This window comes from Cryptomeria japonica, chromosome 5 (assembly GCF_030272615.1).
Source record: "Cryptomeria japonica chromosome 5, Sugi_1.0, whole genome shotgun sequence".
Lineage (NCBI taxonomy): Eukaryota > Viridiplantae > Streptophyta > Pinopsida > Cupressales > Cupressaceae > Cryptomeria > Cryptomeria japonica.
The window spans coordinates 28,530,958-28,557,516 of record NC_081409.1 but is presented as its reverse complement, the minus strand read 5'-3'; the positions used below and the strand labels follow the sequence as shown (position 1 = coordinate 28,557,516).

At 41.2% G+C, this 26,559-nt stretch overlaps 1 protein-coding gene across 1 annotated transcript in view; it reads left to right on the top strand.

Moving 5' to 3' along the window:
• LOC131033668 (APO protein 2, chloroplastic) overlaps positions 1-26,126 on the top strand; it is a 30,954-nt gene extending 4,828 nt beyond the window's left edge. Inside the window, exons 2-3 of the mRNA XM_057964934.2 lie at positions 24,396-24,769; positions 24,906-26,126. Coding sequence (XP_057820917.2) covers positions 24,396-24,769; positions 24,906-25,737 — 1,206 coding nt within the window. The 3' untranslated portion in view covers positions 25,738-26,126. The remainder of the gene's footprint in view (positions 1-24,395; positions 24,770-24,905) is intronic.
• Positions 26,127-26,559: the final 433 nt, after the last annotated feature.

The window sequence follows — 26,559 nt, the reverse complement described above, 5'->3', positions numbered from 1 at the left end:
AGTACAACTCTTCTATTTGCTACTCCATGAGACTAGCCTTCCTCCTAAAAAGAATGCTCCACCGGTAGTACTCTTTTGATCATCAATATTACTTGCCCAATCAACATCTGTGTATGCTTTCAAATCAAAATTTCCACCATATGGGATACCATAACCCATAGTCAATAGTACCTTTCAGATATCTAAAAATTCTCTTGGTTGCCATCAGATGTGCCTCCTTTGGATTCTTTTGAAAGCTAGCAACAATACCAACTACATGGGCAATATCCGGTCGACTGTGAACAACATAGTGCAATTTGTCAATCATTGATTTGTATTCCTTTTCATCTACAGACTTAGATGCATCTTCCTTGGACAATTTACATCTTGTAACCATTGGTGTTCCAACTGGTTTACAGTCACTCATACCGAAAGTCTTCAAAACTTCTTTCACATACTTGGATTGAGTAATGAAAATACCATTCTTCATCTGTTGTATCTGTAAGCCTATGAAACTTTTTATTTCCCCTACTAATGACATCTCAAATTCATTCTTCATTTCATCTGCAAAGCAATTACTCATGTCATCATTGCCTCCAAATATAATGTCATCAACAAATACTTCACTGACCAATATTTTATCTCCTTCAGACTTGAGATAAATGTTGTTGTCATCACTGGTTCTAACAAAGCCTATCTTCATCAGATGAGTATGAAGTCGTTCATACCATGCTCTAGGTGTTTGCTTTAATCCATACAAAGCTTTATGCAATTTGCATACCATGTCTTCTTTACTTGTCAATGCATAACCATCAGGCTGCTCTATAAACCTCTTCTTCTAGTATCTCATTAAAAAATGCAGACTTGACATCCATCTGGTATACCTTGAACTTCTTATGAGCTGCAAATACAAGCAATGTTCTAACACCTTCCAGTGTTGCTATTGGTGCAAAAGTTTTTCCATAATCTTCTCCTTCTTCTTGTGCATAACCTTTGCATACTAACCTTGCCTTGTTGCGAATTACAACATCTTCATTTAACTTGTTTCCAAACACCCATTTAGTACCTATAACATTCTTGTTTACCAGTCGGGGTACCAAGGTCCAAGTGTTGTTCTTCTCAATTTGATCCAACTCCTCCTCCATAGTTTTCACCCAATGATCATCACCAAATGCCTCCTTAGCACTTTTAGGTTCAAATGTGGAGATCATGCAAGAGTTCTCTCTTATTCTCCTTCTAGTTAGTACACCTGCATCCTTATCCCCAATTATCTGTTCAGGACTATGATTCAGTCTCACATACCTAGGAATAACATGATCATTCTCTCCAGGTTCAGCTTCTTCATTATCATCTTCTTCTAAATTTATTTGTTCCGGTTGAACAAGTATATCAGTATTTGCTTTACCAGTTTCTGATTTAACAGTTTCAGGTTCCAAAAGCAAAATGCAAGGATCTTCATCCTTCTTTTCAGAACTGGTTCCTTCTGAAATTTCAGGACATTCATCTACACGAACATCAACACTCTCAACAATTTTCTGTGTCCGGTTGTTGAAGCATTTATAGGCCTTACTCTTGGTGGAATAGCCAAGAAATATGCCTTCATCACTCTTAGCTTCAAACTTGCTTATGTAATCACCCTTTTAATAAAACATTTGCTTCCAAATATCTTAAAATAGCTAACATCATGTGACCTCCCATACCAGTATTTAGATGGGGTTTTGTCCTTACCTCTTTTTACCAGAACTCGGTTCATAGTGTAGACAACTGTACTTACAGCTTCTTTCCAAAATGTTTTTGCTACACCTCCTTGTATCAACATAGTCCTAGCAGCTTCAACCACTGACCGGTTGTTTCTCTCTGCTATACCATTCTGCTATGGTGTCCTTAGTGCAGAAAGCTGCCGCTTGATACCATTATCATCACAATACTTAGTGAACTTCATAGAAGTGAATTCACCGCCTTTATCTGTTCTTAGACATTTTATCTTTTTGCCACTCTCTTTCTCAGCTAAGGCTCCGAATGCCTTGAATTTACCAAAAGCTTCATTCTTATCCTTCAAGAATGTGACCCACATCCTCCTTGAACAATCATCAGTGAAGATCATGAAATATCTGTCACCTTGAATGCTTCTTGTTCTTATTGGTCCACATAGATCTGTATGAACCAAATCTAACAAGTGCTCTGTTGAGAAGGACTTGCTCTTGAAAGTTGAAGAAGTCATCTTTCCAAGTTGACATTCTTTACAAAGAGCATTAACCGGTTTGTCTAGCTGAGGCAAACCTCTTACTGTCTTAGACTTGCTTACTTTAAGTCTTTAACAATATTGTCAAAATTTATATGGCAAAATCTCCTATGCCAAAGCCAGCTATCATCAATTTTTGCAATCAAACAGTTGCTAACTTTAGGATTGAGATGAAATAGATTACCTCTGGTTTGTTTCCCGGTTGGAATCAATTCACCTTTGTTGTCAAAGATTTTGCACATGCCATTTCTAAACTCCACTGGGTATCCTCTGTCATTAAGTTGTGCCACACTCAAAAGATTGTGCTTTAGGCCTTCAACCCAATAGACATCGTCAGCACTACTCTTCCCATTAAGAGAAATAACTCCCTTACCTTTAACCATACAGGGTGAGTCATTGCCAAATCTGACAACACCGCCATCAAATTCTTTTAGGGAAAGAAATTTGCTCCGATCATTGGTCATGCGATGTGAACAACCACTATCAATGATCCAATCATCAGAGTTATCCATTCTGGATACTAGTGCCTTCTGATCTGATATTTCTTCCTTAATAGCTGCAAACACAATGTCTTCACTAGCATCATCATCAGATTCTTCATCAATAATACCACTGTCAATAGCTACAAGACAATCTCTCTTGCCTTTACCCTTATACTTCTTGAATTTGTCTCTCTTGTATTCATTTTCACCATTAGGGCAATTAGCTGCTATATGACCAATCTTGTTGCATGCAAAACATTTTAAAGGTAGCTTACCTCTATATTTACCAGTGCCTCTAGGCAGTCGTTTTGCCAACAATGCTTTAAATTCCACTAGGCTGTCTTCATCATCAGCATCTCTGCTGGATCTAGATCCATAGCTATGGCCAGTATCTCTACTTCTTCTCACAAATGGGTTAGAGACAAAAGCTCTGAATGCAGATTCTGATTTCTGTACACTACCATTATAGCCATTTAGTTCAAAAGCAGTAAGTTTGCCAATAATAGAGTCAAGAGTTACCTTTGTCTTGTCAATGGATTTTAGCTCCTGAATAGTTGGAACTCGGATAGCATAGACCGGTAGCAGGGTTCTCAGTACCTTACTGATTATAGTGGCATCTTCCACTTTCCCTCTTGCACTCTTTATCTCGCCAACTATCTCTTTAATCCTTTGACCATACTGCTGGATATTCTCACCTTCAGACATTCTCATATCATCAAACTTTCCTCTTAAACTCTCCTCTTTGGCAATCTTAACATGTTCATCACCGCTATAAATATCTTCAAGTTTTTTCCACACTTCATATGCAGTTTCAAGACCATGAACATCTACATATTCAGCATCAAACAGGGAACTGATAATAGCCTCTAATGCTTGGTGATTTTTGTTGACGGGAATAATCATTATGTTATGTTGGTATATTATGTTTACGTTGTCGTCGGTAATAATGAGTTACGGCGGTCAGTTAGTTAGCCGACGGGTAGGTAGTTGGAGTTGCGACGGTTGTGTCACACCCCTTCGGCTGTCATATATTGTACCACCTCCGGGTGTTGGAGGACATGTAATATTGACGACAGATTATAATATGAACATCCTTTGACATTAATGGCAAGCTCATCCTGGTACTTCTTTTGTATTTGCATTGTGCATTGCTGTTCGATTTCTGTATTCTTCCTGTTTACCCAGTGAGGTAAACATTTGGCGCCGTTGCCGAAATTATTTCGGAAGGGACGGGAATATACTACATGGCACAGGGATAATGGGACAACCATTGCCCGAGGGGACGAGCAGTAACCCTGACGAGGATCACCAAGAACTGTTCGAAGGAGAACGAGCACTCACAAAAGATTTCTCTTGCATCCTTCAAGCGGCCATCGAAACACACGTACGGAGGGAAGCCACCATTGAGGCTGTTCCAGAGGATGCTGTGTGGAGCGCACTTGGTGTAAGCCCGGCGGTGAATCGGTTAATGAGCAGTTTGCCTAACCTTCTAGCTCAAGCATTTTTGGCTCTTCAAAACCGCAGAGAAGACACCTACCGTGAGAACCGACGACAGCAAATCTTACGAGAATTTCATGAGCGCCAGGATGACGGACGTAGGGAAAACCGACGAAGGACAAATAATCCTTAAATTGTGAAGGGAGAGAAATAAAGAACACTGTTAGAAGCAGAAGAATTATGTTGATTGTATACAAAAGAATGAATTAATAAAGACGTGTGGTGTTTTGGTTTATGTGTTGTGAAACATGAAATTGTACCACAATTAATGCCCAATTTATTGAATAAAGACAGAAATAAGAAATTAGAAACCGACGAGTGGGAGGCTGCGCAGAAGGCTTTGATTCTGGAACAACGTGTCGAACGTAGACGGAGGCTGAGGCAACTTGCCGAAGGACGACCTGCCGAAGGGTTGCCCGAAGGGAACCAAGGAGGTGTCACGGAAGGTGCAGAAGCCGAGGGGAATTTCTACGCGTCGCCAGACTACTGTAGAGCGAGAAGCCTCGAAGAGTTTCTGGAGGAAACTAGGTTACGGAGAGAACTAGTTGAAGAGACTTGAGATCGGTTCAAAAACTTATCTCTCACGCCACAAAGGGAGGATCACCGAAGGGAGCCGGGCACGGGTGACGGCGAAGGGGGAGCTAACCGCACGGTAGTCGCTCTCACGCCACAAAGGGAGGATCACCGAAGGGAGCCGGGCACCGGCGAAGGGGAAGCTAACCGCACAGTAGTCGCTCTCACGCCACAAAGGGAGGATCACCGAAGGGAGCCGGGCACGGGTGACGGCGAAGGGGAAGCTAACCGCACGGTAGGTACAAGGCAGAACACCGTACCTTTGGTCACCACCACAAGAGACATCAGCGGCATCGGAGGGAGCAGCGCCGGAGGGCAGACACGGCCACAACCACCTCCAAGTGGACGACTTCCATCAATGGCGACCAAACAGAAGTTGCCTAAATTCAACAGGGATAGCAAAGATGATCCCGCACGGCATTGCCGTACCTGCGAAACCATCTGGACAGCCAACGGGGTGACTGACCAGGATGAATGGATGAAGCAGTTCCTCGCCACATTGAGAGGAGTGGCTATTGACTGGTATTCAGACTTGGATAAAACCGGGGTAACTACGTGGGATGAATTGAAGAAAGCATTCGAGAAGGAATTTCGGCTTCTCCGAGATGATAATGAGATAGTCTCGGAAATCTATGGAACAAAGCAAGGAAAGGAGGAGACCGTACGGGCATATGGCCGCCGGCTGAAGGAATTAGTCGGAAAGATGGAAAGCCAATCGGCTGATGGCTTGAAGAAGCGGTGGTTTGTCGAGGGTCTGAACCCTAAGCTACGACGAAAGATGAAAATTGTGCCTCCGACATCCTACGATGATGCATACAATCGGGCCATGGACTTGGAAAGTGAAAATAAGACGGCCAAAAAGAAGAAGAATAGATCTTCGTCATCCTCTGAAGATGATACGTCGGAAGAAGAGAGTAGCAGTGATGAGAAGCCGAAGAAGAAAGTCACGGCCCTTCAGAAGGATATGGAACGAATGTTAAAAGAGTTTAAGACAATGAAGGGGACCACAGGCAAGGATGATGAATTGTGGTGCACGGATTGTAAGGAGAGCGGCCACACAAAGGGTGTCTGTCCCAAGAAGGCATTCTGTGACATCTGCCAGATCATGGGACATTCTACGAAGGAATGCCCATACAATCTGAAGGCACGTAACCAGCAAGTGCTCTTTGCCCAGGAGCAGCCCTCCACATCGGATTCAAACAATAATGCATCTTCCGGAGGCTACCGAGGAAACCGACAAGGCGAACGGGGGAATAATAATAATTCCACTAGAAACAGGGTCCAATACGATGCGAAGGGACGCCCGATTATCCAATGTAGGGCCTGTAATCAGTGGGGGCACTTCGCCCGTGATTGCACGAAGGAAGCCACCCCTCAACACCTCTGCCGTTGGTGTGGGCCAGGCGACCATGAGGACGCAAATTGCCCGCAGGCAGGGGTTAATCTCCTCAACATTGAGAAGGCTGAGAAGACTGGTGAGAAAGAAGTACTGGCGATCACCCGCGCCCAGACGAAAAAAGCCACTTATCCCGACCCCCGTACGGAGAAGGAGCGATTACGGGAGGCAAAGGCCAATATTGAACGTGAGATGACGACCGAACGACGGGACAATGAGGTGGTGAGTACATCATTCCGTACGGAAGCGGAAAATAACATCATTGAGCAAATCTTGCAGATAGAGGTGCCGATAAAGGTAAAAGACCTTCTAGACTCTATGCCACAATTTAGGACTGCCATCCTCACCAATGTGCAAAGCACCGCATCGTCGAGTGCACCACAGGTAGGGGTTCCCGCCACCGCTACGAAGAGTACACCACAGGTGGAGGTTTCCGTCAGCCCTTCGACTGACCCGATGTTACTAGCCATGAGCAGTGGTAGACACCCAACTGTGGTAGAAATGCGTATCCGTGGGACCATTTTGAAGGACACCATTGTGGACGGAGGATCTGGGGTGAATGTACTACCAGAAGAAACATGGATTTGGCTGGGGAAGCCCACCCTGTGGCCACCCACATTCAACCTGGTGGGAGCGGACCAACACGGCATTAAGCCACTCGGCCTGTTGATGGCCCAGCAAGTGACAATTGGTACGCAACCATTCTTGTTAGATTTCGTGGTTATTCCCTCGAAGAAGAAAGGCTATGACGCCATCCTGGGGAGAGTGTGGTTGATCAATGCAAGGGTAAACCACAACTGGAAGAAAAATACACTTTCCATGGAGAAGGGAGGGCGAAAATATACCATTGACCTACTGTTGTGACCATTTCACACATCGCCCCATTTGACATGGGGACCCCCTCTTTTTGCTCGTTCTGCTTGTTCTTTTTCTCTGCTCTTTTTAGGGTTTTGGTAGTTTGTCAGTTGTCTGGATTTAGGGTCAAGCCTTAGGGTTTCCGTTACTGTCTTTTCAGGCCAGAATCCAGTCAGTTTTGAGAGCTTTTGGGCTTCCTTTTGTAGAATGCAATTTTGAATGAAATGAATTCGCCAAAAATGGTCTATTTTCAATTGGAATTTTGGGTGCAGAATCTTAATTTGTCTAAGTGTTGATGATGAAATATGAATTTTTGTCCAATTGAGTAATTTTGACTAAATTTTGAGTTTTTTGATTTTTGATCCTAGGCATGGGGAATGATTTGTTTTTGCCTTGTGAAGTAATTAAATGTGTGAAAACTTGATATTTTGGCCTGTAGGAGCAAAATCGCTCCTGTCCCTCAGTGAAGGACCGGAGCTCGTTTTCAAAAATCTTACTGTCTCTGCAGGGTCAAGATGGATTTCGAATTGGAAGTGATAGAGAAAGGCATGATCTTTCCGTTGAATATAAATTGAAGAATTTCACGAACACGGAAATGCCCTAGGGAGCAAAATCGCTCCTGTCCCTCAGTGAAGGACCGGAGCTCAAAATCAAATATTATTTTGTCCCTGCAGGATTTCAATGACTTGACGATTTGAAGAGGTCCAAGGAGATGTGTTTTATCAAATGAATATAACTTGAAGTGCCGTCGTGAAGGAGAATGACCCAAATATGCAAAATCGCTCCTGTCCCTCAGTCAGGGACCAGGGCGAAAACCATTGTAGCTCCCGTCCCTCTCCCAGGGACCAGAGCGAAATCCTTCATAGGGCATGTTTTGGGCAAAGATCAAGCAAGTCTTAGGTTTGAAGGCAAGAAGGGAAGTGATTTGAACCCGTTGAAGACAAATTGAAGATTACCAAACACCAACAAAGGACCCAAATGCCCAAGTTCGCTCCTGTCCCTCAGTCAGGGACCAGAGCGATTTTTGTCTTAGACAAATTTATTGCCATGTTACAATGAATTCCAAGGCATGGATGAATGAAAGGAGGTATGACGAGACCATTGAAGATAATTTTTGAAGTTAGCAAAGTGAGACAAAGCCTACAAGAGCAAAATCGCTCCTGTTCCTCTCCAAGGGACCAGGGCGATATAATGATTATGTTGCTTTTCCTCCAAGTTCAAGACACTCCAAGTCCGGATATAAGGTGGCAAGGACATTTCGAGGCATCTCAATCAAACACAAAGTTACGAAGATCACCAAATTGAAGGATTTGCATTAAAATACCCTAATTCGCTCCTGTCCCTCAGGAAGGGACCAGAGCGAAATTCCTATAAGGGCCTAGATTTTGAAAGTTTATCAAGTATTGAGCAACCAAGAAGGATCAAGGGACTACGTTTTACCCAATGAAGGTAATGACAAGTTGAAGAAGACAAGGACGAACTCAAAACCTTGAAGTTCGCTCCTGTCCCTCTCCAAGGGACCAGAGCGATATTTACTATATTTGCCAATTCATACAAAATTCATGCCAAGTCAAGGTTTTGCGAGGTCGCACAAGGTCTAAGGCGTCTTAACAAGATGATATACAAGGGTTTTAAACGTCAAATGAATACCAATTTGTACAAAGAAGCTATATCGCTCCTGTCCTTTGGACAAGGACCAAAGCGATTTTTATTAAAACCTTCAGTTTCCTTCAAATGCATGTCAAAGCAAGGTTGAACAAGATCAAGGACGTTATTTGGAAGGCAATGAACGAAGAACAAAGATTGAAAGGTGGTGAATTTAGACCAAGACATAAGGATCGCTCCTGTCCCTCTCCAAGGGACCAGGGCGATATTTGTTAAGTCACTTGTTATCCGTTGAAGATCACGTCAAGGTTTTGCGAAGTTGCACAAGGTTTAAAAACATCATTTGGAAGGCGATACAAAGGAGGTGAACGTTAAGATGTTACCAATTTAAGCTTGAAATGAAGAAAACACATGGATCGCTCCTGTCCCTCTCCAAGGGACCAAGGCGATGATCTTCCAAACATCAAAAACGCCTTGTAGAAGTCAAGTGGAACAAGCATAGAATGAAGAAATAATGTTATTATTCGCCTTATGATGAAAATTGGAGATTAAAGATACAAGATCTAAGTGAAAACATCTAGATCGCTCCTGTCCCTCTCCAAGGGACCAGGGCGATAATGGTCATAAAGGGCACCCGTTCATACAAGCAAATCAATCAAGCTCGAAGAACCCAACGAAAATGGCAAATTCAACGTGGAGATGAAGACTTTGAACGTCAAAAATGCAAGGATCAAGACAAAGTTAATGGATCGCTCCTGTCCCTCAGTCAGGGACCAGGGCGATGAGGTACGTATTGTTCATCTTCAAAATTTGGCGCTTAAGCAAATATTTTTGAATCTATTTTAAATGCTAAAATTCGATAAATTAAAAGATTCAATTAATTAGCATTTAAATATTGCGTTTGATATTTATTAATTATTTTTGCCTTTGTAAAAATCGAATTTGACAATTTAAATAATAAAGGCATTTAATAATTAATTATTAATCAATTAAAAAATTAAATGAAGCGCTTGGTTTATGGAGGTCGGCCTTTATATTTTATTTAAAATTTGTTTTTAATTACCAAGTCGGCCTAATGGTAATTGAGGTGAGCGCTTATAAAGGGGAGATGAAGATCGTATTTTCACATTCTCATTTTACCATTTCAAGTGCGATTTGAGGAAGACAAAGGAGAAATGCGAGTGGTGTTTTGAGGTGCGAATTTTAGTTCAAGCAAGGGAGGCGCAAGTATCATCGAAAGGAAGTGCGAACCTTAGTTTCATTTGAGCGAACTTGCCAAAGATATTGGAAGATCACGTCAAAGACTTAAAAGGTGGCGAAGTTGCTATTTTGAAGAGGAGATCACGTTAAAGCCACCTAATATCAAATTTTGCCTAGGCGATTTTATTCATTTTGCATTCTAGTGTTAGCTGTCGAGAAAGGTATGGCGATATGGTTTTATTGTTTTGATTTTGAACGTTGATCGTCATAGCTTGAATTTTGAATTTTGAATTTTGAATTCCCCTAGCTCAATCGTTATTTAGGAAATGATAACTCAAAGACTCATCATGAAGTTTCCTAAAATTTACTCTCTAATCTATGTTATGCATTGCAAAATCCAGTTACTTATTGTGAAATGTTGTGTAGGTATGGCGACCCCTAAGGCGGGAGCATCTACCAGTCGTCCAGCTCTCATGAAAGAAGATCAGAAGACTGAAGAAGTGGAGACCAAGATCGTGTCGAAGTGGAGCAACATTGGAGATACTAACTTGGGCAACTTCAGCACGAAGAAGTTTCGAGATGTCCCTTACATTGGCAAGCCATCACCTGTCGCCTGGAGGATAATTGAAAGTGGCATCATTAAGGCGGCCGGCTTCCCTCCAGCAGTTCAGTGTCATGAGTTGATGATCGAGTGTGCTCGTCATTATGATCCTCAATCCAGAACGATCGTGTCCAATGAAGGAAACACTTTAGCGTACCTTTCAGAGGAAGCTATAAGTGAAGCTTTCCATCTTCCAGAGCACAGAGACATGATATACAAGAGCATAGAAGGAGCCAGGTCAATGTATGAAGATGATCCAGATGCGTGCCTAAGCATCATTAACAAGAACTGGTTACTCAAGAGTCGTCCTCGCCTGAGCAAGGTACCGAACACACCACACAGGATTGATTTCCAGGAGGAGTACAAAGATTTGATTACAATGCTCAACCGAGTCACAGGTGCACCTCAAGCTTTTTACTTTGAAAAGTGGATGTTCTACTTCATCCAGGTGATAGTCCAGGGTAAAGGAACAATTCATTGGGCTAGAATGATTAGCCGTTGCTTGGACGTACAGTTGAGGAGACTCAAGGCTACCAAGTCCTTCCACATGAGTTCATACGTCATCTATGCATTGATCAGGAGTTTTGAGTACGCAGGACTACCTCACAGAGGAGTGATTGGAAGAGGACCCGGCGAGGTCAGAGTTTGTGATTCTTATGTCCACTTGCATCATCCGCCAGGAAGCAACTACAAGTTAGTTAATGATACCTTCACTATGAACATCACAAGGATGTTGCAAGGTGGGATTCACAACAGATTATCTCAGGATGCACAGAAATTAATAAAGAGGTATGGTGCTTGGTTTATTCAATTTCCGAAGTTTACTTATATCAGAGTACATGGATGTCCTTTACCTCCATACATGTTGCCAAGATATCCGACAGACAGAATTGTGTTACTTGAGGTAACGAGACAGTTGGCAGCTTATGCAAAGGCATTCAGACACAGACATGGAAATGGAGTTCCGGTACCTATTATATTGGGCAATTCAGTTGAGGTATGTCCTAATGCTTTAGCTATGGATGACGCAGAGAAGGAGTTAGCCTTGTATTCTTTTTCATCCTTTGCTTTGAGGGAAAGCTTTGATCCACATGGACATTTAGAGGAGACAGTCGGTAGAAAGTTTAAGCATGAGTTTCAGATAGAAGATTTTATGATGAATCTCTTAGATGATCTTGAAGTGAAACGAAAAATGCATTCTAGATTGCCTTTGGATTTCATCAAGAAATGCAAGATTTACAGAGTAGCCGACCAAGCTCAGGACAGTGGCAGACATATCCAGTCATCCTATGATCGAGAGAGTAAGTCAGTAAGGTTAGTTTGGAATGAGCCCGAGGTTGTGGATTTGGATGCTTTGATGGCTCCAGTCTTGTCTTGTACTCGCAGATGGGTTGACGTACAGCATCAGAAGTTGAGAGAGCAAGGCATAACTATGACTTTCACTTTGGAAGAGAAACCAGCCGAAGGTGGAGCTAGTGTAAGCGAAGGCAATCCTAATCTTAGAAATTCAGGTGAAGGTAACCTTCGAAGTGCAAGTGAAGGGGATCTCCATCCAAGAGGTTCGAAGAGGAAAGAGAGACCTGGAAAGAGGGAATCTTCCAAGAAGAAGCAAGAGGCCAACCGAGATCGTTCATCCGGTACTTCTTCTAGACCAGAGAAGAGAACATTTCAGGTGGAAGAATCCATGGAGTCGATGGTACAGAACGATAGGCAGGAAGAAGGACAGGCACCGCAAAGGTCACCAGGTGGATCTCTCCAAGATTATGAGCTAGATGAAGATAAAGAAGATAACGAAGTAACATCTCCTCCCAGAGAAGAAGAAGTAGTGCATAAGGAAATTCAGGTTCAAGAGACAAGATCGGCCATCCCAGATTGGTTGAAGGAAAGATTAACGAAGGTGATTGTGATAGAGGACGAGGACAATGTGATTGATTTAGAGAGCCTTGTTGGACATTCCTAGGAAGTGACAGAAAAGAGAAAGGCTACCAAGATGTCCAAGATGATTAGAGATGAGACTGGATCCAGAAAATTACAGATAGCTACACCGGCAGTAGACAAGTATGAAGGTGAGATCTTAGCAGAGGAATATGATGTAGAGACATTTGAGCTAGGTCCATCCACAGCTGAGCAGACACTAGATGATGCCACAGATTCATTTGAGGCATTGAAAGACAAGCTTAGAGAAGAAATGGATAAGAATAGAAAGTTTGAGAGAGAGGTCGGTGCATGGAGGACATATTTCAGTCATCTCAATGAGCCTTTGGGATGTCAGGATCCAGCTAGATCACCAGTGCAGGCACTTCCACTTCAATCAATTAATGAGGCAGAAAGATTCAGGAATATGGTCCAGCGTACGAGTACTTGGATGGATAAATCTCATACAGTTGCCGTAGAATTTGTAACAAGGATGATGAAGACTATTCATCAAGCTATCCAGGTTCTTGAGATAATCCACAATTTGATGATAACAGTAGCCGCATTTGCTCAGACCAAAGATGTTATCATTCCTGTCTTGAAAGTAATTAGACACACATCAAGGAAGGTCTTAGCGCAAGAAAAGATCATGGATGGAGGATCTCACAGTTTGCTTCAGTGGTCCACCTTACTCCAGATGAAGGAAGTTCTCTTCGAGGACATCAGTACTAGATGCAGTCATGTTGAGGAGGTGATCAACCCGATCCAGGACAGAGTATTTGAGGTACTACGTACCATTCTTGGCAGGAGGATCGAAGTTGAGACAGATGTGGATATGCAGGAATTAGAGGATAGAATCAAGGTCATCTTTTGCAAGGACACTAATATCACAGACGAGCAATATGATCAGATGTTTGCCACCATGCTCCTGATTGAAAGGACAAAGGAACTTGAATCTTCATGGGACGCAACTCTTCTAGATGCATTCGATCAGGTCATCCACTTGGAAGAAAGTATGAAGAATCTTCCCGAGATTCCAATTGCAGAGATCGAAGGAATCGTATCAAGATTCATTGCATATGCTAAAAAAGAGAATTGGAAAGGGAATAAGATTCTAGATGATAGGTTGTTATAGATGACATGGCATCTTAATTGTCATCGGTTTATGTCTCCTAGGTTTTTGTGCCAAATTTAATATTTGGCTATGCATTTAATATTGTTCAGTAAAAAGGAGGCCATTTGTCATGATCTTGACCGTTGATCTACTTTCAATCTGGACCTTTCATTGTAATTGAGGATGCTATTTATACCCTCATTTTTCATTTCATTGATAATAGAATAGTAATGTAATAGAGAAGAGAGAAAGTTTGATGTATTAGAGAGATTAGAAGCAATTTTCACTTTTGTAGCAAGATTGAGTTTGAGGAAAGGAATTCAAGCAATTGTTGTACATGATGACTTTGAAATCAATGAAATATTGAAGTTATGGTGTTTTGTTGCAACTTTCTTGGTTATCTTCATGGTTGTTCAATTTACTTGAATCATGCTCAATCAAAGTAGTGTGTTAATTTGAAGGACATAGTGTGAGACTTGATCTTTGGTAGGATTCGCTTTCCATACCACTAGCTTCTTGCTGATTGTAGGAACGCCTTGCGTGGTCGACTGGAGAATACCTGAATCACTTAACCTTCAATCATCATTGTATCTTGGATATGTACCTTCGTGGTAGTGTCTTTGATCTTTGATGCGTTGAAAATCATTTGTTACCTTAGAAGATCGCATCAATTTCAATTAAGTTGTTATCTTATGGCAAAATTGAAGTTGGTTGAATCTTACCAAGTCTTGTTCACACAAAGTCATTCTTAGGGTTAGACTAGATTAAACTTCTTTCAAAACCCTATCCTTTTGTTATTTTTTTGAAAAGCTTCTTAGTTTAGTAAAATTTCAGGCTTTCGGAAGCGTAAGACCCCTCGAGGATACAGCAAATCACATCATACCACTGGTGCTTGTCCACACGTAGAGACCCTACTAACCAGAACATTGGAGTTATCCTAACTGATCCTTCATGCGAATCTTCAGCAGTTAGAGACTTTATTCAAGAGAGGATAAGATGCCTTTGGGTATTTTATTCTGTGTATGATCGTGTACAAAATACACGTCAACACCTACACACCCAAAATGTCGGCGAAGAGCTCGCCTCTTCCGACTCGAAGGACTCTAATAAAGGGGAAGGGGGTCCCGATGAAAGTAAGGGCAAGAACGCGATGGAGCCGAACAGTGAAGGGGTGCTAGAATTGGAGGGATGTTCTGAAGATGAGGTATGCTTGACTAACGGGCTCTTCCACTGGCAAATGGAGGATTACGAAATGTTCCAAAGCTACAGGCTCGAAGTAGAGGAACCAGAGCAACCAACAGAGGTGCACCTGCCGGAATACAGAGAATATTGGAAGGGAGACGCCCCAAACCCTAGCGGCATAAATAATCCGAAGAGTGTCGGCAACGATTGGAACCCTGTATGGAAGACCGCAGTCTTCAAAATCTTTATTATCCTTCTTCTTTTTATGTACGGGAAGGAGGTCGTGGTCCCTATAGAATTTGTGGTTCCAGGTCTTCTGATGGCCATTGAAAATAGACTTGCCACCAACGGGCCCAAATTGAAACCCTACCACGCGAAGCGCGCAGGGGACCCGAGAGGCCGGAAGGACACCCGAGAGGATGGAAGGGGACCTAAGAGGCCGGGCAAGCAACTCGAGAGGCATGGGACAAAAGCAGGAGACTTTTGGGCGAGAAAAACCGAGAAGGATGAAGGGCGATCCCAGAGACAGGGGACCCGAGCTGAAGACTCTCTAGACAACTTCAAAAAAAAAAAAAAAAAAGAAGAAAAAGAAGGGGAAAATGGCCACCGTACGGTGGGACCAAAGGTGACACCACCGTGCGGTGGCATCACCGACGGTGGAAGCACCGACGGTGGCACCACCGTGCGGTGGCACCATTGTGCGGTGGTCACACTGTGCGGTGGGAGCCACCGAAGGCGGTCACCAAGCAGCCCGCGGAAGAATAAAACGCCGCCAAACATCAAAGACGCCGCACAACACCACCGCGACGAAGAACAAAACAACCCCGCACACCGCCATCACCGCACAGCAAGGGGTAAAGGGAAGAAGACGCCGAACACCGCACCAGCACGCCACCACGTGATGCGAAGGGTAAAGCACGGGCCGACCGCCACAGGTAGACCAAGCAGCCGCACGATCGGAGGTGCCAATGCTGTTGTTGATCGTATAGGGAGGTTGTATGGCCGGGTAGCCATCGGGGACATTACAGTGCCCTTAAAAAAAAAAAAAAAAACGACGACGACCAAATTTAAAATGTTTTGCTGACATTTGGAGCCTGGACACTGAAAATATTGGAGTGTAGAAGAAGGGTTTTGACATCATAAAATATCACAGGAATGATGCGCTGCCCCAGGACCCCGCGAGGGGCGCTGCCCCTCGACCCCGCGGGGGCGCTGCCCCTCGACCCCGCGGGGGCGCTGCCCCCAGACCCCCAGTTTATTTTGAGCTACAGAAGACCACGGGAAGTGTTGTGGTTGTCCGTCTTGTGAGAAAGAAGCCTGTAGCTAACCATTGGCGGGGAAGAAATAAGCCGTAGAGGGAGATGGATTTGGAGGTTGCGAACAAACAGAGTTTGAGGGAAGGCATTGCAGGTCCGCTCAGTTGTATGACACCAGGGAGTTATTCAGTTCAGTTTTTAGCCTTTAGGGAGTGTGATGGAGGATTTCAGGTGTCTCCTAGTATCTGTGCCAGCGGATTGTGGCCACCTCCAGGCATGACTGGTACGCTTTGAGGAACTCGGACTATGTCTCGGCGGGACGTGAGGTTGCCGTGGTGGATGCACAGAGGGCTCGGGAGGAGCTGACCACCAGGTTGGAGGCAATAGTCGCGTGAGACTTAGTTCAGCGTACCCAGGAGTTGGATGCCGAGAGAGCAGCACGAGTGGCTATCGAGGACAAATTGGCTAGGGAGATAGAATCATTTGAGTAGCAGTTGGTGGAAGCTGAGATTGAAAAACGTGTTTTGCAGACAAGTTTGGGTTAGGCCCAGGAGAACTGTGATGGCAAAGGAAGCAATATAGGTGAAATCCGCACTTGAGCATCAGATGGTAGCAGAAAAGGGTTTTCAGGCGAGGACGTAGCAAGTGTATAAGATCCGGGCCCGACTGGCGTCAGTAGTTCCTGCCGTTCATCTCTATTTTGTATTAAGTCGTCGGAGTCGACTTCTTTTCTTGGGGGGGATGATGTTGACGGGAATAATCATTATGTTATGTTGGTATATTATGTTTATGTTGTCGTCGGTAATAATGAGTTACGGCGGTCAGTTAGTTAGCCGACGGGTAGGTAGTTGGAGTTGCGACGGTTGTGTCGCACCCCTTCGGCTGTCATATATTGTACCACCTCCGGGTGTTGGAGGACATGTAATATTGACGACAGATTATAATATGAACATCCTTTGACATTAATGGCAAGCTTATTCTGGTACTTCTCTTGTATTTGCATTGTGCATTACTGTTCAGTTTTTGTATTCTTCCTGTTTACCCAGTGAGGTAAACAATTTTCTTGATGTTCTTTCTTCTGATCGTCAGTTAGGGTTCTTGTCGGTGTAATATACTTGGTTTCTATATGATTCCAATACTGACTACCAAGACTCTTAATGTAAATCTTCATTCTGTCACTCCATATTCTATAGTTATCTTTGTTGAACTTAGGACTTTCTTTCTTCATCATGATCTACAAGATATTTTCCTCAAGCTGTTAGGCTTTTAGATTAAAAGAACCTGAGATGCTTTGATACCAATTGATGGTATGATGAAAGAATAAGTATCCGGTAGAATACTGAGAGGGGTGGGGGGGTGAATCAGTATATTGAAAAACTGATACAAAGTTCCCAAACTCAAATTTAACCACACAAAGTAAACATATCCCAGTCAAGATCAATATTCATAAGAATACTTGACATTAACCGGTTTAACTGTTATGACAACTTAACAGTAAACAACTTCAATCTTTTAAACATCAACAATGCTTAATCATAACTCAACATATTCATCTCTCAATACTTCCAGTTACCATGCCTTGTCAGAAATTAATCAAATCAACAAATAAGATTATAACCTCAAAAACATTCACCACTTGACACAAATGTTTATACGTGGAAAACCCAAATAGGTAAAAACCACGGTGAGATGAGACTCACAAGGATAGCTATCTGAACTCTTCTGAAGTTCACCCTGTTAGAACCCAATCCTGTTAAAGCTTTACAATAAGTTCTGTTAGGAACTAATTCCGGTTAGGAATCATCCGGTTAGAGGATTTTACAAATATGCCTTGATGAAAAGCACAATACCCTGTTAGGAGTAACCTCGCTGGAGGATTTAAGAATCCAAGCTAATGGACCCCCTTGTTAGAGGATTTAATGAGTAACCAAGCTTGTTAGAGCTTACCCGGTTAAGGGATTTAACTTCTGCTGTAATTGTTAGAAAACAACAAGTTTTCTTGATCTGTCTAAGTAGCACTACATTTGCTTGATCGGACCTTTTAAGCTTCAATCTGCCTTCACTCAAAGTGCAGATCCATTCACTGGTTAGGCAACTACACACTCAACACGTTTCTGCCAATCTTGCCAACAACTTTTACAAACAACTTCATCGACTTTAAATACAAATCAATTAGGTCGGTAACACAACAAAAACCTAATTCTCATCATCGAGATTACAAACAAGTCGGTACAATCTTGACCATTAGAAATCATGACAATCTCTTCACATTCTTCAAGAAAATTCCAACCGCTCCATGATCACCGCTTCATTGGACTTTGTAACTCATCACGCGTTGTGCATTAGATGCAATCCACTTTGTTCCTTCCCTAGAAAACAAACGCGCCAAAACAGTTTGAACTTATCCTCATACAATGATCACACGTGTCTCCATCATTACCGCTCATCAGATAATAAACCAACAAACTTGATCGGTTAGGGTTTAACAACTGATAGGGTTTACCGGGTACAATGCATAGAAAGGTTTAAGCCTTTACACCGGTTTACCGGTTCAACTCACAAACTTAACATACCGGTTTACTACATCTTCTTACCGGTTACTAGCCAATATCAAAAACAACAATATCAGCAATAACATGAATACCATTACCGGTTCAATTGACATCAATGACAACATATCATTAATGCAATCTCTTATGCAAAATGCCAACAAATTGCAAATGCCAACATCCCCGTCCAAGTTCCAACACAAAACAAGTAAAAAGAGTATTGTATGGTCCAAGTGTGGCAGGCCCAGGGACGTTTCTATTTTAATTAGTTAACAATTTAAGATCGATGCAAAGGGAAGGAAGAAACGGATCAGACCAAGGTATAAATCACTCCTTATGGCTGCCCATAGTATTTTAAACAATTGCTTTCAAGGGAGTAATTTCAGATCAACCCCCAGATAGAGATTGTCTTCTTTACTATCGCTCTCAAGAAGGATAACCTCGATTTGCATTAAGTTAACTAACTAATGACAAATTAAGTTAGAGGAAGAGGCACAAATCAAGCAATGGTTGCAAAGGTTGTGATAGTTGAGACACTACTTCTCACATCATGCCCTATTGTGGAGTATTTAAGGGTAGTCACAAGTTCTTTCAAAGGCAGAGTGTTAAGACAGCCCAGTGAAGGTGATATATCCACCATTTTGCAAGGGCATAGACGCATGAAAAGAAGGATTTGACAAGCAGAAACAGCGTCCACTATTATCGCAGAGACATAAAGACTAAGATCAGATACAACGAACAGACCAAGGCATAGCCTCTTACATGCAAGCACACAATATTAAAGCCTTTATTCAGGAACAGCAACTAAGCATATTTGTCAATAGTTATATCGGACTTCACTAAATCAGAATTTTACATTTGATGTGTAGTTACCTATTGTGATAGACAATTACATTCTATCTTCTTTTAATAAACTTAAATGTGACCATCAATCCAAGTTGGGTTGTTTCTTTATATAAGTTGTAAATATCTCTATTTAATGAATTGGACTGAGGACAAAACATGAAATAACCAGATAAGGGATATTACATATTGTCAAGAAGAACATCTAACATTCATCTAAGGTCTACTAATTGAACCTTGTCTAGAGACATTATACAATTTCAGTTGAGTCCATAAGCATAATTGTCTCAAAGCCCCAAAGGGGATATTAGAGGAATGTTGATGACTGATAGTCTGAAACAAAATGAAAATAGCAAATTGTTTTTGTAAAACTTAATGTAAATACTACATCAAAAGTTTTACATCTTCCTCTTCCCAGCTCTAGTGAAAACTAGGGGAGAGGTAGAGCTAGAGGGTCTAGTCCTAGGAGTTCTCTGTAGCTCCTCCACCTTGCCAAAACAAGGTTGAGAGTAGCACCCCTTGTGGGGTTCTGACGGTGAGAGAGAGAGAGAGGTAGAGGGATAGGTCCAGATCTTGGGGGAGAGAGGAGAGAGTGAGATACAGAGCAATAGAGAGAGGGGATAGAGGAAGAGTGATAGGGAGGGAGATAGCTTTATAATTCAAGGCAGATAAATTGAGTGAAATTTGACTAAATCTGAAAATTTATAAGATTTTTGTAAACCTAGAATTTGCATTATAACTCCTAGAGATCTGAAACCACTCTCAATCATCCTCCCAATATATGCATGAAATATAACTTGAAGTATAAGAAAGGAAAAAAAAACATACTAAAATTTGACTAAATCTAAAAATTTATAAGATTTTTGAAAACCTAGAATTTGCATTATAACTCCTAGAGATCTTAAACCACTCTCAATCATCCTCCCAATATATACATGAAATATAACTTAAAGTATAAGAAAGGAAAAAAACATATTGAAATGTGACTTATACTTAAATGTTGTATTTCATGTAGATGATGAGACTGACTTGAAGAAGAAAAAAATAGATAACTTTTTGATGCATCTGGGCCCTTTTTTTTATGCAGACGAGATTTTACTAGAGACTCGCCGGTTTTTCGCCAAAAACTCGGCGAGTTTTCTCTGCAAGTTTTTAGCTAAAAAACTCGTAGAGCAAAAAAACTTGTGCGTTTTTAAAAACTCGTTGAGTACTCTGCAAGTCCTACATATGTGGTTTGAATGACTGTCAAACACTGTTGTTGTATGGTCAAAGTATGCCATTGAAAACCCTAGATTTTATCAATGAATCAACATAAAATACCTTCAAACACTAGCCAGCAAGAAAAATTGTGGAATGCAGTTTGTAAGATCGGCAAAACCATAGCTGAGTTTCACAAAATCTGAAAATTTTCATTGAGAATTCTTTTGGAAAACCCTGGACTTTTGGAATTACGATCTGAAATTGGCAAAAAGCTGTCTTAAACAATCATGGTGCTTAGAAGACCGTGCAAATCTTATAAAAACCTCTCGTAAATTATTACAAACTGGTTAAAGGCAACGGTAAGAAATGTAACATGTCCCATTCAACAGATAAACCTTGCATACACAGCAAACCCTGATGCCTGATGAACCCTTCAATGCAATTCTCATATGTCCTTGAGCACTCCAACCCTGTTAGGTGCACTTTATGAAGACTGCTGCCACATTAACTTGACTATTTCCCTGGTTGGTGCACTCCTTGAGTGTTGCAGCCAATTTCAACTTGACGTGATCTTCGCAGGCATGCTTTCCTCCAATCACTGCCACTTAAGCATAACATCTACAAGCACACTCTCTGATTGTCTTAGTGTTTTGAAACTGAGCACAAATCTGCTGAGTTTTAAGCACATATTTGAAAGGTTTTTGTTGGCATTTTTGATGATTATGTTGTGATTGTCATTGATGGACACACACTTGCATTGAGATCATTTTTGTATGTATTAATTAAAGCTCAACCAGTATGATGCATTATAGTCTTTAGACTATTGGTGTTTTGCAGAAAGTGATTACCGATCTGAAGCGGTATGTTAACCCCAGGCAGTTCGAGGATCTCAAGCGGTACGAAGGATCAAAGCGACAGAACACATATTTCCCAGTCTTCATTTTGTCAAACCGGCAACCAGCATTTTGCTTGAACCGGTATTTTGTATGAACCGGTAATACTTTGTGATGAGTTACCAACCGGCATTTTGTGATGAGCTACCATCCACTGATTATTTGACGGTGTCGACACTTTAACAGTGCTTTTTGTGTCGTGTTACAGAATATGTCTAGATGCATTGAACCTAGGAAACTGTAATGTAATTCTATTGGACCGACATGAAATCAGATTCCTTTATAAGGACATCATGTCTAGGGTTTTAGGTTGTTGTTGCTGTTGATGTTGTTGCTAGGGTTTAAGGTGGTTGAGGAGTTAGAGAGTATGAATGTGTAGAAGACTGAAGTAATGCTGGAATGCATTAGGAACGAGCTATCAAGGATCTAACCAAGCAATCTGTGCTATTTGCTAGATCACTCACTTGTTGATTACTCACATCTTCGACAAGTCTGTAGCCCTTAACCGGGTAGGCCCAAAAGCCTTTTGTAAATCCTCTAACAAGGTGGTTCACATCTGTGGATCTAAAATCCTCTAGCAAGGTAGTCTTTAATCGGACTTATCTCCTAACAGAGATTGAGATTCCTAACAGGATCTGTTCTGGTAAAGAACATTGTATGACCTTAACCGGTCTGGTTCCTATTCTACAAATAGTTACTTGTGAGTTCCATCTCACCGTGGTTTTTCCCATTTGGGTTTCCATGTCAAAATCTCTTGTGTTATGGTGTTTGTGCTTCTATGGGTGAATGCATTATTTGCTATTTGGTTTGCATGTGTGCTAACCGGTTTGTCTGCTAAACTGCTTTACCGGTTTACTGTTAGTCTTGCAAAGTGTTTAAGTGCAAAGATTTTTGGCATACTAATTCACCCCCCCCTCTTAGTGTTCATCAGTTTTTACCACATAAAATTGGCAAAAATTGATGAAGCATGTGGTATGATTCATTACACCAATACAAAACTTAGGTTTGTACATGTCAAGCACATGCCCAACTTGTCTTAGCTGCTTAAAGCATGGCAGCTAATTGAGAAGCATGCATTTATAGACCCTCCACCATTTGATCACTTAGCATGAAACATCTAGGCATTCTTTTCATGAGTCCTTCACTCTTTTGATTCCTAGCCAAAACTTTCAATTTCTCTGTTCTTTCCCGGTAGGCATGCCTTAGCCTGATCTCTGCCATCTCAGGTGCACTCTTCATGTCTCATTGCTGTGAAAAGCCCTTTGGAAGCATGCTTCTCTAGTGCTCATGTCGCATGAACAGTACTTAGTCATGTTACATTGACTTGGAACAATTTCTGTCTCAGACAAAGATATCTGTTGAATCATGGTCTCTCTTGGACTGATATACAGTTAGACAAGCATTAGGCCTTGAACCATGACTCCCCTAGTCTTCTCTTTCACACATGACCATGGAAAATTGTCCACACAACCATTAGAAACAACAAACTTGGCTCAAAATAGGACAAGCAACAAACTGATAATCATGACACTGAGCTTTAGTACACAACAATTTTACAGAAGAACACAATGAAACATGTAAGGAGGACCCCGACATTAACAGGTTTGTAGGGGTGCAACATTCTCCAAATCCAAGTGCAACTCATTTCTCCTCAGAGACATTTCAAATGTTAATTCACTTTTCCTATTCTGCTGATTAAAGTGGGAAAAACCACTTTAATCATCACTTGTTTTATTAATTCCGCTCACTTGTCTTTTGCAAGTTTTCTTGCATCTGCCGCCATGGCTTTCTTGTATCACTTGTATTTCATTTTCCTATAGCTAATGTCAAAATCTTTTTTTAACAATCTCTATCCTACTATTTATCTTATGTCCTCCATTTGCTGGTTGTTTTTCATTGCCTCTGCATGTTCATTAGCTCCTGCTGCTTGTTCTGTCAACATGCTCTGACTAGGTACCTGATCAAAGTCTGAAGATGCAAAAGGAGTGCATATAAACTGGATAATTTCTCCTTGAATCATCATTACAATTTAATTTGAAATTTGCATAGTGATTTCCATGTAATATCCTTGCATCGTTGAGTTTGCACTGGTCTTGGAAATCCCCTGGATAGTTTGGCTTTTCTAAACATTTCCAACAATTAATATTGGCTTTTCTAAACATTTCCAACAATTAATGTTATGACTGATAACACTCTTCCAAGGGAAAGTTTTATGGCAGATCCACATGAAGGCATCATCTACAAGATCATCACTGCCATCTTCTATATGATCCATTATCAGTATTGTACATGCCATCTCCAGCACCTCATCTCTGCTAACATGTAGATCAAACAATTTTATAACTGTTTCTCACCTACATCAAGCCAAACCGTGCCATTTGTTTTATACAGCCTTGTTTTATACAGCCAGGCCTGTAATGGCGTGTCATTACCCTTGTATTGTTCCTATTCATTCTCTTCGTGAGTTCAAACGAGGAATAGAGACATATGGAAGCTGAGGTGAAAGACAAAGAAAACATATTAACATAACACCCCCACTTGATTAAAGTGCATTATCCAATATACGTATCACTCTACTACACTTTCTTGAAGGGGAAGTGATAGGTGAAAACCTAACTATTGACAGTGGGGAAGAATTCCTGGGTTTTATGAGGGCAGTTCACTGGCAAGAATGCCTAGGAGACTTGAAAATTCTCTGGGTGTCCTTTCCGTAATATGCCCAGAATACAGGCCTAAAAGGTCTAGTTGATTCAAGCAGGACGGGAATAAGATTAATTACTATTAACTTTATACTTATTCACACGGCCTTTAAGTTTATTCTGCATGTTATCTTTCCATTACTAGGTTTTATCTTTTAAATTTCATTTGAAGCAAGAGATTTAAATTGGTTACAAAATACTTAACAAAAATATTGTAATGCCTTTAGGTGGTGTGTTTTCTTCATTTTTTCTCTTTGTAGTTTTCATTTGAGCATCGCTGTTGTATACTTAGTTTCATGCTTTCTTCTTTTACAGAAGTGGGGCATATCAAGCAATTCCCAAAACATTACATTAAGACTTGTACTCTTTGGGTCATTGGATTCAAAAGTTCACCAGTTCTATAAACAATTAGTGATCACAGGGGAGTATCCTCAAAATGTGGACCTTCCATATTCCCTGCCAGTAACTAAAAAGAAACCATTTCCTGTTCCTGTGAAAGAACTGAGGCGTGCTGCAAGGGAAAGACAAAAGAATAATAAGGGAAAGCCAAAGAGACCTCTTGGGCCTCCAAGAAATGGTTTATTAGTGCAAGGGCTTATCCCAGTTGCACATCAAGTTTTTGAAGCAAGAATGAGATTAATAAATGGTATTTCAGAATTGCTCAAAGTGGTACATGTCCGTTCTTGCAGGTAAAATGTCCTAACATTGGGTTCAAGTTAAATATCTTGCATTGACATTCAGCTAATCTTTTAAAATCAGTAATACTACTTTTCTTTATTTTCTATAATTTTGTTTGTCTGCAGTAAGTTTGTACTTGTAATGCAGACACTGCTCAGAAGTGCACGTTGGTCCTGTTGGTCATCCTTTCAAAACTTGTCACGGTTTCAATTTTGGGGCTCGGAACTCCCTTCATGAATGGGGAAATTCTTACATTGAGGACATTCTTGTCCCTCTTGAATCATTTCATCTATTTGATCGTCTTGGAAGACGTGTGACCCATGAAGAAAGGTTTTCAATACAGAGGATACCATCAGTTGTGGAGCTTTGCATCCAAGCAGGTTCAGATCTACCTCAGTATCCAACTAGGAGGAGGGTGGAACCTATATATTATTTTCATAAGGAAATGGTTGATCCTAATGAAGATGAAGCGGCCAATAATATGCAGAAAACAGAATCAACAGATATATTAGATCTATATGAGCCAACCCAACAAACAAGCACAGCATACTCATCTTCAGAGGAAATTAAGAATTTAGCAGAAGAAACCCTTCAAGCATGGTTTACCATGAGACAGGGAGCTAATAAACTGATGAAAAAATATCCTGTTAAGGTATGTGGTTATTGTCCAGAAGTGCATGTTGGTCCCTTCGGGCATAGAGCTCGGCTTTGCGGGGAATATAAGCATCAGCAGCGTGATGGAATGCATGGCTGGCAAACAGCAACTATTGAGGACCTGATACCTCCAAAATATGTCTGGCATGTTCCTGATCCACATGGACCTCCTTTTAGGAACGAGCTGAGGAGATTCTATGGTCAGGCACCTGCTATTGTGGAGCTTTGCGTGCAGGCAGGGGCTGCTATACCTGAAGAATACAAACCCATGATGAGACTGGATGTTGTGATTCCAGACTACAAAGAAATAGAAATGGTTGCATAATTTATTTTCAGTAAGAGCCTGACAGGCAAGTTCAGTCCAGTTATTTTAAATAGATTCCTCAATTTACTCAGAAATGAAAAGCCTTGCAATGTAAATCAAGAACTTATACACCAAGATAAATCATCTGATCAGGCATCATGCCAATCAAAGAGATCCTTTATTTTCTTTCGGTTGATGAATGAGAAGCAACTGTTTTGAATCATAACATAAGCTCAGGGAAAACATTAATGGTTGGTAGTTTGACTAAGAAGTTGAGTTCTCAATAGTTAATTAAAATTTCAGAGTCTTAAAAGAAGCTTTTTATTAACAATGCATATTATGATGAATGAGCAATTCTTGATGTAACAAAATCTATTTGTAATTTATCATCTGCACCAAGACTTGAATCATATGTTTGTTGGGTTCTTGATTTTCTTAAGTTTGATTATATGATTTGGGTAGTTGATTTAACCTTAATATGCATGAGCTTCTATAAACAATTCCTCTAGATTCAACTACTGGCAAGGTCCTATAGGCTATTCACCATTGCTGGTGGCTCTGAAGTTGGAATGCCATTCTTTGCTTTTTTCTCTCGTACACTTCTATGTCTGGAACCGTTTTTATTCCCAAGCAGAAATTTTACATATTAAAGTAACAGGGAGGAGAGAACCATTCTTAGTTGTCAAAGGGTTGGTTATCCACTTGATGTGACTGACAAGAACTGAAATCTAGATATGTTCCTATCGGTGTGTTTTTTATGCACACACAACTCAGAATAAAATACCTTGAGATATCCTATTCTCTCTTGATCAAAATCCTCTAAGTGCTAAATAGATGGCTTGT